Source organism: Ovis canadensis, chromosome 21 (assembly GCF_042477335.2).
Source record: "Ovis canadensis isolate MfBH-ARS-UI-01 breed Bighorn chromosome 21, ARS-UI_OviCan_v2, whole genome shotgun sequence".
NCBI lineage: Eukaryota > Metazoa > Chordata > Mammalia > Artiodactyla > Bovidae > Ovis > Ovis canadensis.
The window spans coordinates 65,693,660-65,704,605 of NC_091265.1; the positions used below are offsets into that span (position 1 = coordinate 65,693,660).

Below are 10,946 nucleotides of genomic sequence, written 5' to 3' on the forward strand. Positions count from 1 at the left end.
CACCTGGTCCCCTGGCCTCTGGGGCAGGGGGTGGTCCCACTAGAGGGGCCTCATGCCTGGAGCTCAGGAGACGCTGGGCGGGAGCTGCCCCGGGAGCCCCGTGGTGCAGGGACTCCCCCGAGAACGGCCGCAGGGACCAGAGCATGGTGCTCACGGCTGGGGTGTCCCCGAGGTGGGGACCCCCCAGGAGAAGCAGTCAGAGGGCCTTAGGGGGACACTGGAGGGCCAAAGGTGGGCTGGGGGGGGGGGGCGGGAGATGGCCGTGAAGGGCAAGTGTAACAGTTATTAGAGGCTGCATGGTCCTGCCTCCCTCACCTTCCTCCACACTGGAGGACAGGCCCTGCTGGAACGTTCTGGGCCCTGCTGGGCGTGCTTGGGGGTCCGGGCACAGCGGGCTGGCGTGGGGGCAGAAAATGCTCCTGCCAAGGGCATCGAACAGAAACAGACCTCAGGACCCCGCTGGGAAATGTGGTGGGGTGAAGATCTTCCGGAAAAGCAAATTGCCTCCAGACAGCTGTGGTCTGAGCCTGCATATCTGGACCGATGACCACCAGAGGTCACGGTTCTGTGTGCCGGACACCCTGGGGTGTCTGCAACACCGCCTCCCTGTGAAGCCGCCCGCCACCCGCTTGGGGTGGGCTGAGGGGCCCGGCTGCACCCCGCCCTGCAGAGCACGCCCCCGGAGCCCAGATGATTCAGAGGCGGGCAGGCCACCCGCCCGGGGGCCTGCGACAGTGGATGCAATTAGATTTAATGGGATAGAGCCCTTTCTCGGAGGCTCCGTGCTCCGCGCCCACCCCGCCTCCCTCAGGCGGCAGCAGCGGGAGGGAGATGTGAAGGAGGTGGAGGTGGGGGACCTGGGGGGCTCTGACGTCAGCCCAGCCTATAAAGGCCGCCGGGCAGAGGGCTGTGGAGACAGAGCCCGGACCTCGCCGGCACCATGCCCACCCCCAGCGCCGCCTCGCCGCAGGCCAAGGGCTTCCGCCGGGCCGTCTCTGAGCTGGACGCCAAGCAGGCCGAGGCCATCATGGTAAGAGGGCAGGCTGGTGCCCACGGGCCAGAATGAACCTGAAGCCCAGGGGTGACCCCCAAAGTCTGGCGGGTGGCCCCAGGCTCAGGGTCCACAAGGACACCCGGGCCAAGGCCGGGCATCCAGTCCTGGCCACGAACGCGTCCTGTGCCGGACCTGGACGGTTGAATCTCTGTGCGGGTCCTGCTGGACCCAGTGTGTGTGTGACAGGGTCCCAGGCCCGGCAGAGGCTCATGGGGCGGGGGAGGTGGGCTAACAGGGTGCAGCCCCCGTTCTGCTGAGCTGAAGACAGTCTGTGCTCAGGGCCATTCCCACCCATGACCTGCCCGTCCGCCTGTCCACCCACCATCCTTTCATCCACCTCCCACACGTTCTGTGTCCCACGTGGACTCTCCAGTCTTGAAATCCCCCTCCCGTCTCCAGCAACCCTGAGCCTCTGTGGCCGCCAGGAATGGCCACCAAGGCACGGCCCACCCCATGGGAGCCCCGAATTCCAGGGAGCCTGTGCTGGGAAGACCCACTGGGCCAGCCCCCTCTGTGAGACTGCAGGAGCGGGGGCTTCCCGGGCTGGAGGAAGGGTCTCCAGTTCAGTCTCAGGGATGGGCTGGGATGATCGGCTCGTTTACAGAGCTTTAGTGAAAACGTGGGTGGAGTTCTGGAAATTAAATTTGCAGGCACTGTCTCAGGGGACCCGCTGTGCGGTAGAGGGTTGTTCCTTCTTCTGGGGGTCCCAGGGAGCTGGCCCCCACCACGGAGGCCCCTGACTCTGTCCACACCCTGCCTGAGGTCGGCTGGGGGGAGGGCTCCCCCAGGCCCGGCTGTGTTCCGAGACCGGAGGGTGCCAGGACCTTCTTAGAACTTCAGCTCCAGGTGGTGAGCCCAGAGGGGCTTCTGTGTTCAGGGGTGGACGAGGCAGACACACAGACCCCGGGGGCTCGTGGTCTCAGGGTTACAGATGGCGGGTAAGGTGCTGTCAGGCCGGAGTAGAGGTGGGGCCACGAGGAGGGTCATCCCAGACCCCCGGACGCCGTGTCCTCTGGCCCTGGGGCAGCCCCGGACAGCTCCTGACCCACCGCCTCCAGTCCCCTGAGCTGGTCAGGTGGGCGCAGAGGCCACCCTCACCCCCGGCCCCAGGCGGGGCAGTGCTGGAGCCGGCCTGGGGCTGCGGGCAGGCCGAGGGCGGAGGCAGCTGGCACGCCTCTCCCCACAGTCCCCGCGCTTCGTTGGGAGGCGGCAGAGCCTCATCCAGGACGCACGCAAGGAGCGGGAGAAGGCAGAGGCTGCGGCCTCATCCTCGGAGTCCGCAGAGACGGGCAGCCTGGTGGAGAGGGACGGGAAGGCGGTGCTGACGCTGCTGTTTGCCCTGCGGCCCACCAAGCCCCCCGCGCTGACCCGGGCCATCAAGGTGTTTGAGGTGAGGGGCGCCGGGGGCCATGGGGGCCTCGAGGAGAGGTGCCCCTCCCGCCCTGGGGGCTCTCGGAGCCTGGCCCCCTGCCCACCCTGCGCCCACCACCTCACTCCGGGTGGGGGGTGGCGTGGGTCCTGCAGAACGGCTGGTCCCCACGCCTGCAGGAGGCCTGTCCCCGGCAGCTGCTCTAGTCCAAGCAGGTTGGGCGGGGGGCAGGGACTGGCTCTCCCCACAGACGCCCGAAGACTGGACCGCAGAGCCTGCTCAAGCTCCCGCGTGGCGGTGTGGCCCGAGGGCCTGGGAGATGGAGGCTCCCTGGTTGCTGGCGCCGCCCACCTGAGGGGGAGGGGACCCTTCCTACCATCCCTCCCCCCCCCCCACCCTGCTTGGCGGGCACCAGAGCCCCCTGACCAGGCTGCAGTGGGGTCAGCGCCCACCCTCAGTTGCGGGGGTCTGGACAGGGCCTGGACGAGGCCAGCAGGGAGGGATGTCAGGCCGCCTGCAGGTGGCCGGGGGCACACAGAGGCCCCGTCCGGAACGCTGGGTCTGGGGGACCCTGAGACAAGTGCATAGGCCGGGTTTTCCAGATGAGACCTGCCAGGGCAGCGGGCATCGCCCGAGTCTGGGAGGTGGTCTGTGTGCTCCTGGCCGCCGGGGTCCCGGGAGGGGCGGGGCAGCGACATGCGCCCCCTCCTCTGTCTCCATCAGTCCATCTGTGTCTGTCTGTCCCTCGCTCACCCCCTCGCCCCCAAGACATTCGAAGCCCACCTCCAGCACCTGGAGACCCGGCCGGCCCACCCGCCGCGGGCGGGTAGCCCGCCCCTGGAGTGCTTCGTACGCTGTGAGGTGCCTGGCCCCGTGGTGCCCGCCCTGCTGAGCTCCCTGCGCCGCGTGGCGGAAGACGTGCGTGCCGCCGGGGAGAGCAAGGGTGAGGCGGCCCTCCGCCCCACAGGGGGGCCGCGCGCCCCGGAGACAGGAAACCGCAGGGACCAGGGCACAGCCGGGGACCCGTCCCTGCTGGCCCGGGTCGGCAGCCTCCGGCTCAGCTGTCGGGGCCTGGGTCACCTCCAGTCCCCACCCCCATAGATGGAGCGGGAGGCTGCGGCTGCGGCCCCTCCCCGTGTGCCCAGCACTCACTCCTGTCCTTCCGCCTCCCCCCGCCCCCACGGCCCCCCGAAGTCCTCTGGTTCCCGAGGAAAGTGTCCGAGCTGGACAAGTGCCACCACCTCGTCACCAAGTTTGACCCTGACCTGGACTTGGATCACCCGGTGAGCGGGCTTCCCCAGGGCTGATGGGCGGTGGGCGTGGGCCTGGCTGAGGAGGGCGGGTCTGTGGGCTGCTCGGCCCCCCGCGAGCCCTGGCTGGGTGCAGGCCCCCAGGGCCTGCGGGGTCACCAGCTGCGTCCGGGCGGGGCGGGCGGGGCGGGGCGGGGCGGCCTCCGACAGCGTCCATTCTGCCGCCAGGGCTTCTCCGACCAGGCGTACCGCCAGCGCAGGAAGCTGATCGCCGAGATCGCCTTCCAGTACAAGCAGTAAGGGACCCCCTTGGGGGTGCGACCTCTGGGACCCAGACCCCATCCTCGGGCCCCACACTACGCCCCCTCCTGGGAAGGGGCGGGATGTCCTTGTCAGGAACACCGCCGCCTCCGCTGTCCCCGTGGTCGCAGCAGGGAAACCTCGGCCCAGAGAGACTGAGCCGCGCACCTCAGCCACACAGCCGGCGGGCGCTCAGCCTGGGCCCCTCCCGTCCACCCCCCACACGTCCTCCCCGAAGGGGCCTGGACTGACTGCAGACCCCTCCCCAGAGGCGACCCCATTCCCCACGTGGAGTACACGGCCGAGGAGACCGCCACCTGGTGAGACCCCGTGGCAGAGACGGGGCAGGGTGGGGACAAGGGTTCCGGGCAAGACCCACGAATCCCCGTGGGAGGCAGTGGCCTCCAGGAAGACAGACTACGTCCGAGTGGAGGAGGGACTTCCCGGGACCCCCCACAGCTCCCCCCCCAAACCCCCCAAAGCCGCACCAAGTGGCCGGCTTCATGGGCCAGAGAGAGGCCTGCAGCGTGAGACTGCCGGGGCCTGCAGGGGGCAAAGCAGAGCCCTCGGGGTGGGGGCGCTGCTGGGCGCAGGGAGGGTGGGGAGCAGGCGCCGGCCTGAGCCCCTGGCCCGCAGGAAGGAGGTCTACTCCACGCTGCGGGGCCTGTACCCCACCCACGCCTGCCGCGAGCACCTGGAGGCCTTCGAGCTGCTGGAGCGCTTCTGCGGGTACCGCGAGGACCGAATCCCGCAGCTGGAGGACGTCTCCCGCTTCCTGAAGGGTGCGGTGCCCGCCGGAGCCCCCGGGGGCGGGCAGCGTGCGCCGGGCCACGCCCTCCGCCCCACCCCACCCGCCGGGCCCTGACCGCCCGCCCCCGCCCCAGCAGAGCGGACAGGCTTCCAGCTGCGGCCCGTGGCCGGCCTGCTGTCCGCGCGGGACTTCCTGGCCAGCCTGGCCTTCCGAGTGTTCCAGTGCACCCAGTACATCCGCCACGCCTCCTCGCCCATGCACTCCCCGGAGCCGTGAGTGGCCAGCCCCTGCCCCTGGGCCTGCGGAGGGGGACGGGAGGGCGAGCCTGGGGTTGGGGGGGGCAAGTTGCCCGCCCTGGGGGGCCCCAGCCCCACCCACTCTCCGCCCCCAACACAGGGACTGCTGCCACGAGCTGCTGGGGCACGTGCCCATGCTCGCCGACCGGACCTTCGCCCAGTTTTCCCAGGTGTGTCCGGGGGCCTCGGGAGCCCGGCCACCCCCCGGGCTGGCCACCAACAGGCACTGCTGGTCTCTCCCACCACCCATTCCCACCCCCCAGGGCTACACAGTGCCCACCTGGGCCGTGAGACTTCAGGGGGCGTGCGTGGTCCTGGAATAGAGGGCTGGTGGCCAGGCCCACGCAGGGAGACCACCTTAGCTCAGTGTCCAGGAAGAACCCTCCCAGGGAGCCCAAGGTCCCAGGGCCCAGGCTGGGGGCTGTGTCCCGGGCCTTGTGCTGCCACCTGCTGGCTCTCCCAGGAACGTCGGGGAGCGGTCCCCCCGGCCCCCAGCGGATCCCAGGAGGCTCTCTGCACCCTAGCAGCTTCCAGGAGACCCCGGGGCAGGGGCACAGACACCCCCAGCACCCTCACCGCTCCCCCCTCCACAGGACATCGGGCTCGCATCCTTGGGAGTGTCGGATGAGGAAATTGAGAAGCTGTCCACGGTGGGTTGGGTCCCCTGCAGGGCCCTGGGCTCAGGCCAGGCCCTCTTGTGCAGGCTGAGGTCTCCACTTCTCACCCCGTGACCCCCCCCCCCACCGCCCCAGAGCCTGGCTCAGCTCTGCCTGGGGAGGGGGCGGTGCTGGGGCCTCGGTGAGCGGGTCAGCTGTGCTGACCACAGCGTTTCCCACCGACCCCATCAGCTGTACTGGTTCACTGTGGAGTTCGGGCTGTGCAAACAGAATGGAGAGGTGAAGGCCTACGGAGCGGGGCTGCTGTCCTCCTACGGGGAGCTCCTGGTGAGAACCCCCCTAGGGAGGGGCCGGGCCAGGTCCTGGCAGGCAGGGCCACCTTAGCCATCCTCCGGGACTCAGGCCGCCCAGGAGGCTGAGCAGGGCGCTGGCCTACTGGGGGACGGAAGAAGCGGCCCCCACCCCTTCCCACGCGCACTGTCCCCAGGCCTTGGGAGGGCCCCCGAGGGGGTGCAGATGTGAGTCTGGTCCTGGGGCTCCAGTCGCCTCGGGTCCTGAGAGCCCGGCCCCCCGCCTCCCGCCAGCACTCCCTTTCCGAGGAGCCCGAGATCCGGGCCTTCGACCCTGACACAGCGGCCGTGCAGCCCTACCAGGACCAGACTTACCAGCCCGTCTACTTCGTGTCTGAGAGCTTCAGCGATGCCAAGGACAAGCTCAGGTGGGCTGGGGCTCCCGGGCAGAGACCCCACCCCCGCCCCCCGCAACACTGTGCCTCCGAACTGGGCAAGCCAGTCAGCAGGCCGGGCCTGCGGACCCATTTCACAGGGGAGAAAGCTGGGCTCATCTCAGTTACAGCACCCCTCCCGCAGTGAGACCCCCTACAAGGCTGGGGAGGGGAGACCTGCAGGGCTGGCGGCCAAGGCCAGACTTTCAGAAGGGGAAGCTTGACTCTGAAAGACAGCTGTGTCTGACTTTGTTAAGACGGGTCCTTCCTGGCCTCCTGCCCCCTGAGCACCTGGGGCTGTGGTGGGAGGGGACAGAGGGGAAGGGCCTGCTGGGATGGCTGAGGGCCAGGTGGGGAGCCTGGCGGGCAGGGAGTTCCCTGGGCTGGGGGCGCAGTGACCAGCATTCCCCAGGGGGGGTGGCAGAGCCCGACACACCCCACCCGGTCACCCTTGGGAGGGGCCTCTTTCTAGCCAGACTCCCACCGTCACGAGGGAAACTGAGGCCCAGGATCTACTGAGCCTGGAGCACAGGGGCTGTGGCTCTCAAGCGCGAGCTCAGGGACAGGGACGTAACAGACTCTCCAGAGCGCCTGTCTGGAAGCCTTCCTGGAGGAGGGGGCCTGGCTGTGCCTCCCTTGGGAAGGAGCAGGGCGGGATCGAGTGCCTGGTAGAGGTTCGCTTGGAAAAGGCCTGTGCTCCCCACCGTAAATACCCCCCAGCCCTTGCAGGACGTCTTGGTCCCCAGACTTGTCTGGGTGGCTGGACTGAATGAGCTTTGGGGGCCCAAGTGGCTCAGAAAAGTCCTGGGGTCTCTGAACCCTCTGTGATGGAGGAGATGGGCTCCCGCCCTCCAGCTGCACCCCGCTAGTGACTGAAGGTCCCTGCCGGCTGTCCCCCTCCCCTCCGCAGGAACTACGCCTCCCGCATCCAGCGCCCCTTCTCTGTGAAGTTTGACCCGTACACACTGGCCATCGACGTGCTGGACAGTCCCCGCGCCATCCGGCGCGCCCTGGACGGCGTCCAGGATGAGATGCAGGCCCTGGCCCACGCTCTGAACGCCATCAGCTAGACGCGGGGCGCCACCCGCAGGCCCCAGCGGGCCGGCCTGGGGCTCCCAGCCTGCCCCCGCCTGCCCACATGAGGGGCTGGCTCACAGGGTGCCCCAAGAGCCCGCAGAGAAGCCCCTGCCAGAGGGCACCTGCCCGGCGCTTGCCAGCTGCGTGTCAGCCTCCTTGTCCCGCCTGCTGCCCCTGTGCTGCGCTGCCCGCTTGCAACCTCAATAAAAGAGAGACTCGGCCCTGAGTGCCCGCCTGGGGTCTGTGTCCATGCCGTGGGCTCAGCACACAGCCCCGGGCCCCCCTCACACTGCCCCAGTCCCGCTCAGAAGCTCCCCCGCTGCCGGCCTCCTCCAGGCAGCCCAGGGTCACCTGCTCACCCAGAGGACCCGCAGAGGGCCGCAGGAGTCGGGCTGAGCTGTCCCGTCTCGGTAGGGTGACGGCCTGGAGGCGGGGGGCTGGTCTGGGTTCCAGGGGCAGGGCTCTCAGCTCTGGTCTCCAAGGCAGAGCTGCAGGCTGGGCCCTCTGATCCTCCTACCCCACCCGCCTAGAGCGGGACCTGGGAATGGCCCCCACAAAGGACGTGCCAGCAGGGAACTCTGCTGGGCTGGCTCCGGGGGGCCTCTCCGGGCCTCAGTCACCCAGCAAGGCGGGCGGGTGCTGGATTCTGCGCTCCGCTTAGTTGCCGGGTCCGGACACAGCCTCCAGCTAGAACCTCCAGCTTTTCCTCCAGGACCTGCCCTCGGAGCCAGCAGCCTGGGGCTTCCCGGGAGGCGGTTGGCGCCTTACTTCCTGCGCAAGGCAGACACCAGCCTGTCTTCCAGGCCCTCTCTCTCCCTCTGGTGCCCCCCATCGCCCCCTCCTACTGCCGGGACCCTGGCTCAAAGCTCTGGGGATGTTAATCCCCGAAATTCCTTCACGTTAAGACCTTCCAGGCAATGCCCTCCCCTCTCATCCTCCCTGGGGGTCTGTCCTTCCAGCCACGTCTCAAGTACCTGGTTGTGACCAGCCCTTCCCTAGTCATGTCCCACAGCCTGTGCGGCCCTCAATGGGGTCACCCCTGGAGTGACGTGCCCCACCGAGACCCCGGGGAAGGGCTGATGGCTGGCTCCCCTCCCTCCTGCCCCGCTGGGCCCTGGGCTTTGCCCTCCCCCTGGGTCTTCCCGCGTCCAGCCCCTGCCCGGCACACCCCTCTCAGAGAGGCCACGGGATCTCTCCTGGCTGAAGGGGGGCTTCCAGACACTGTGATGTCCTGGGAAGGCAGGGCCCAGCCCCTTCCTTGCAGTCGGGGAGCCGACAGGGTCCAGGGCTCCCCCAGGGGCCCGTCAGGGGGGTGGGGGCACCGCAGGGGAGTAGCCAGATAACAGCCGAGGGACGTGATGGGGCTGTGGGGCGCGTCAGATGGGCTCAGCCCTTGGGGACGTCCCTGGTGGCTCAGTGGTAAAGACTCCGCTGCCAGTGCGGGAGACACAAGATCCCTGGTCTGGGAAGATCCTGTACTCCTCGGAGCAGCTAAGCCCGAGTACCGCAGCTGCTGAGTCAGTGCCCTGGGGAGCAGGCCCCCTCTCCAGCTAGAGACACGAAGTCCCAGGGTGGCCAAACGCTAAATAAGTAAATGAACGCATCAAAAAGAAAGGGTCCAGCCGGGAAGAGGTGGGCAGGGGCTCCAGGGAGAGGGGTGGGGCCTAGAGGGCAGCTGGGCGGGCAGGTGGGGGCCCCTGCGGCCTCTGAACGGAAGAGGAGAAGCGGGGCCAGCCTGAGGGGCCTCACAGCCGTGGGTCCCTGGGCTCAGCCCCTCAGCGTCCCCTGGGAAGCCGGGGGTCTTGCTGGGCTGTTGTGCTGGGGTGGGTGGGTGGGACTGGGACAGTGGCCAAGGAGAGACATGCCCGCTGCCCACCCCACGGCTTGGACCATCGCTGGGGCCTCGGGGGCAGCCCACGGACACAGCAGGGGTCCCCCTTTCGCCCCACTGCCTGGACTAACGTGGATGATGGGCCCAGGCAGGGCCGGGCGGAGGACTTCGCCCCCAGCGGTGCGAGGGGACAGCTTGGCATGGATTGGGCCCCTCATTAAGACTCTAATGACCCCACGGCCCCGAGAAGTGCTGACGGCCAAGGAGAGGCTCCCACAGCCCTGGCAGTGGGGAAATGATCCGGAAACTGCAGCCTCAGCCCCCGGGCCATCTGCCGCACTCCTGGAGGCCCTGATGAGAGGCCAGGTGGCGGGCTCAGGGGCTATAAAGCCGGCAGGCCGCGGCAGCCCCCTGCCCTCAGGACCGGCTGCATTCGAGGCTGTCAGCAAACAGGTCCGTCCTTGGGCTCTGCGTCCGCCTGGGTCCGGGGCTGCTCCGCTGGGGCTCAGGGCATCAGGGCCCAGGTCCACCGAGCAGCAGGAGGATGTGCGCTCTCTCAGAGCACCCTGGTGGGGGGCACCCTGACTGGGGGCGCTGGGTTAGAGGCCCTGACTGGGGACGCTGGGTTAGGGGCCCTGACTGGGGGCGCTGGGTTGGGGGCCCTGGTTGAGGGGGCTGGGTTTGAGGGGCAGGCACTAGTTGAGGGGGCTGGGCTGGGGCCCTGGTTGAGGTGTTGGGTTTGGGGGGCAGGCGCTGGTTGAGGGCGCTGGGTTGGGGGCGAGCCCTGACTGAGGGTGCTGAGCGCCCTGCCCCAGCCTCAGCCTCCGCTGTTGCCCAGGTCCTCGCAAGCCCGCCATGGCCCTGTGGACACGCCTGGTGCCCCTGCTGGCCCTGCTGGCGCTCTGGGCCCCCGCCCCGGCCCGCGCCTTCGTCAACCAGCACCTGTGCGGCTCCCACCTGGTGGAGGCGCTGTACCTGGTGTGCGGAGAGCGCGGCTTCTTCTACACGCCCAAGGCCCGCCGGGAGGTGGAGGGCCCCCAGGGTGAGCCCCCGCTCCCCCCCCGGTCCCCCGGTCCCCCCGGCCCCTACCTTGGCCTCCCGCTGGCGCCCAGCGGGAAATCAAGAGAGATTTTTAAAAAGGAAAACCATGTCCTGTCCACGTCCTGGAAGTGACCAGCTCCCTAGGGGCTAAGCCATGACGACCCCCAAGGGGGCCTCACCCCATCTATCCTGCCTTCTTACCCGGGCCCCCTCGCCTCCTCACACGAGGGCAGCTCTAGGGGGGATCTGACGATGCGAGGCCAATCCAGGGGCCGAGGGTCTCGGTGGGCAGCCCTTGGTGGCGATGGAGTGGTGCCCATGGGAGACGCCCCGTCACCCGGAGAGAGGGCCCCGTCCCGGGTGGGCTGGCGGGGAGTGGAGGGGAGGGGGAAAAGGGCGCCTGGGCAGGGCCCCGCTCCAAGGCCAGGTAGGGCGGGCAGGGGGGCGTCCGCTACCTGACCGTCTCCCCGCAGTGGGGGCGCTGGAGCTGGCCGGAGGCCCCGGCGCGGGCGGCCTGGAGGGGCCCCCGCAGAAGCGTGGCATCGTGGAGCAGTGCTGCGCCGGCGTCTGCTCTCTCTACCAGCTGGAGAACTACTGTAACTAGACCTGCCCCGCCGCCAATAAAGCCCTGACGAG

The 10,946-nt window shown here is 69.2% G+C and overlaps 2 protein-coding genes across 2 annotated transcripts; both read left to right on the forward strand.

The window, feature by feature from the left end:
- The first annotated feature begins 545 nt into the window (after window positions 1–545).
- TH (tyrosine hydroxylase) lies at window positions 546–7,664 on the forward strand. The gene is made up of 13 exons (XM_069565758.1): window positions 546–1,030; window positions 2,241–2,444; window positions 3,192–3,366; window positions 3,618–3,706; window positions 3,902–3,969; window positions 4,243–4,293; window positions 4,610–4,755; window positions 4,861–4,996; window positions 5,121–5,190; window positions 5,614–5,670; window positions 5,869–5,964; window positions 6,222–6,355; window positions 7,272–7,664. Exons 1-13 carry the CDS (start codon window positions 941–943, stop codon window positions 7,429–7,431), a joined length of 1,476 nt encoding a protein of 491 aa, XP_069421859.1. The 5' UTR covers window positions 546–940; the 3' UTR covers window positions 7,432–7,664.
- Window positions 7,665–10,110: 2,446 nt separating this feature from the next.
- On the forward strand, window positions 10,111–10,946 carry INS (insulin). The gene is made up of 2 exons (XM_069565759.1): window positions 10,111–10,311; window positions 10,784–10,946. Exons 1-2 carry the CDS (start codon window positions 10,125–10,127, stop codon window positions 10,912–10,914), a joined length of 318 nt encoding a protein of 105 aa, XP_069421860.1. The 5' UTR covers window positions 10,111–10,124; the 3' UTR covers window positions 10,915–10,946.

Excerpts from the sequence above, each read along its gene's own strand:
- TH (XM_069565758.1), top strand. The coding sequence starts at position 941 with ATGCCCACCCCCAGCGCCGCCTCGCCGCAGGCCAAGGGCTTCCGCCGG. Across the intron at positions 1,031-2,240 it reads AGCAGGCCGAGGCCATCATG|TCCCCGCGCTTCGTTGGGAG; the intron begins GTAAGAGGGCAG and ends CTCTCCCCACAG. Across the intron at positions 4,756-4,860 it reads CGTCTCCCGCTTCCTGAAGG|AGCGGACAGGCTTCCAGCTG; the intron begins GTGCGGTGCCCG and ends CCGCCCCAGCAG.
- INS (XM_069565759.1), top strand. The coding sequence starts at position 10,125 with ATGGCCCTGTGGACACGCCTGGTGCCCCTGCTGGCCCTGCTGGCGCTC. Across the intron at positions 10,312-10,783 it reads GGAGGTGGAGGGCCCCCAGG|TGGGGGCGCTGGAGCTGGCC; the intron begins GTGAGCCCCCGC and ends GTCTCCCCGCAG.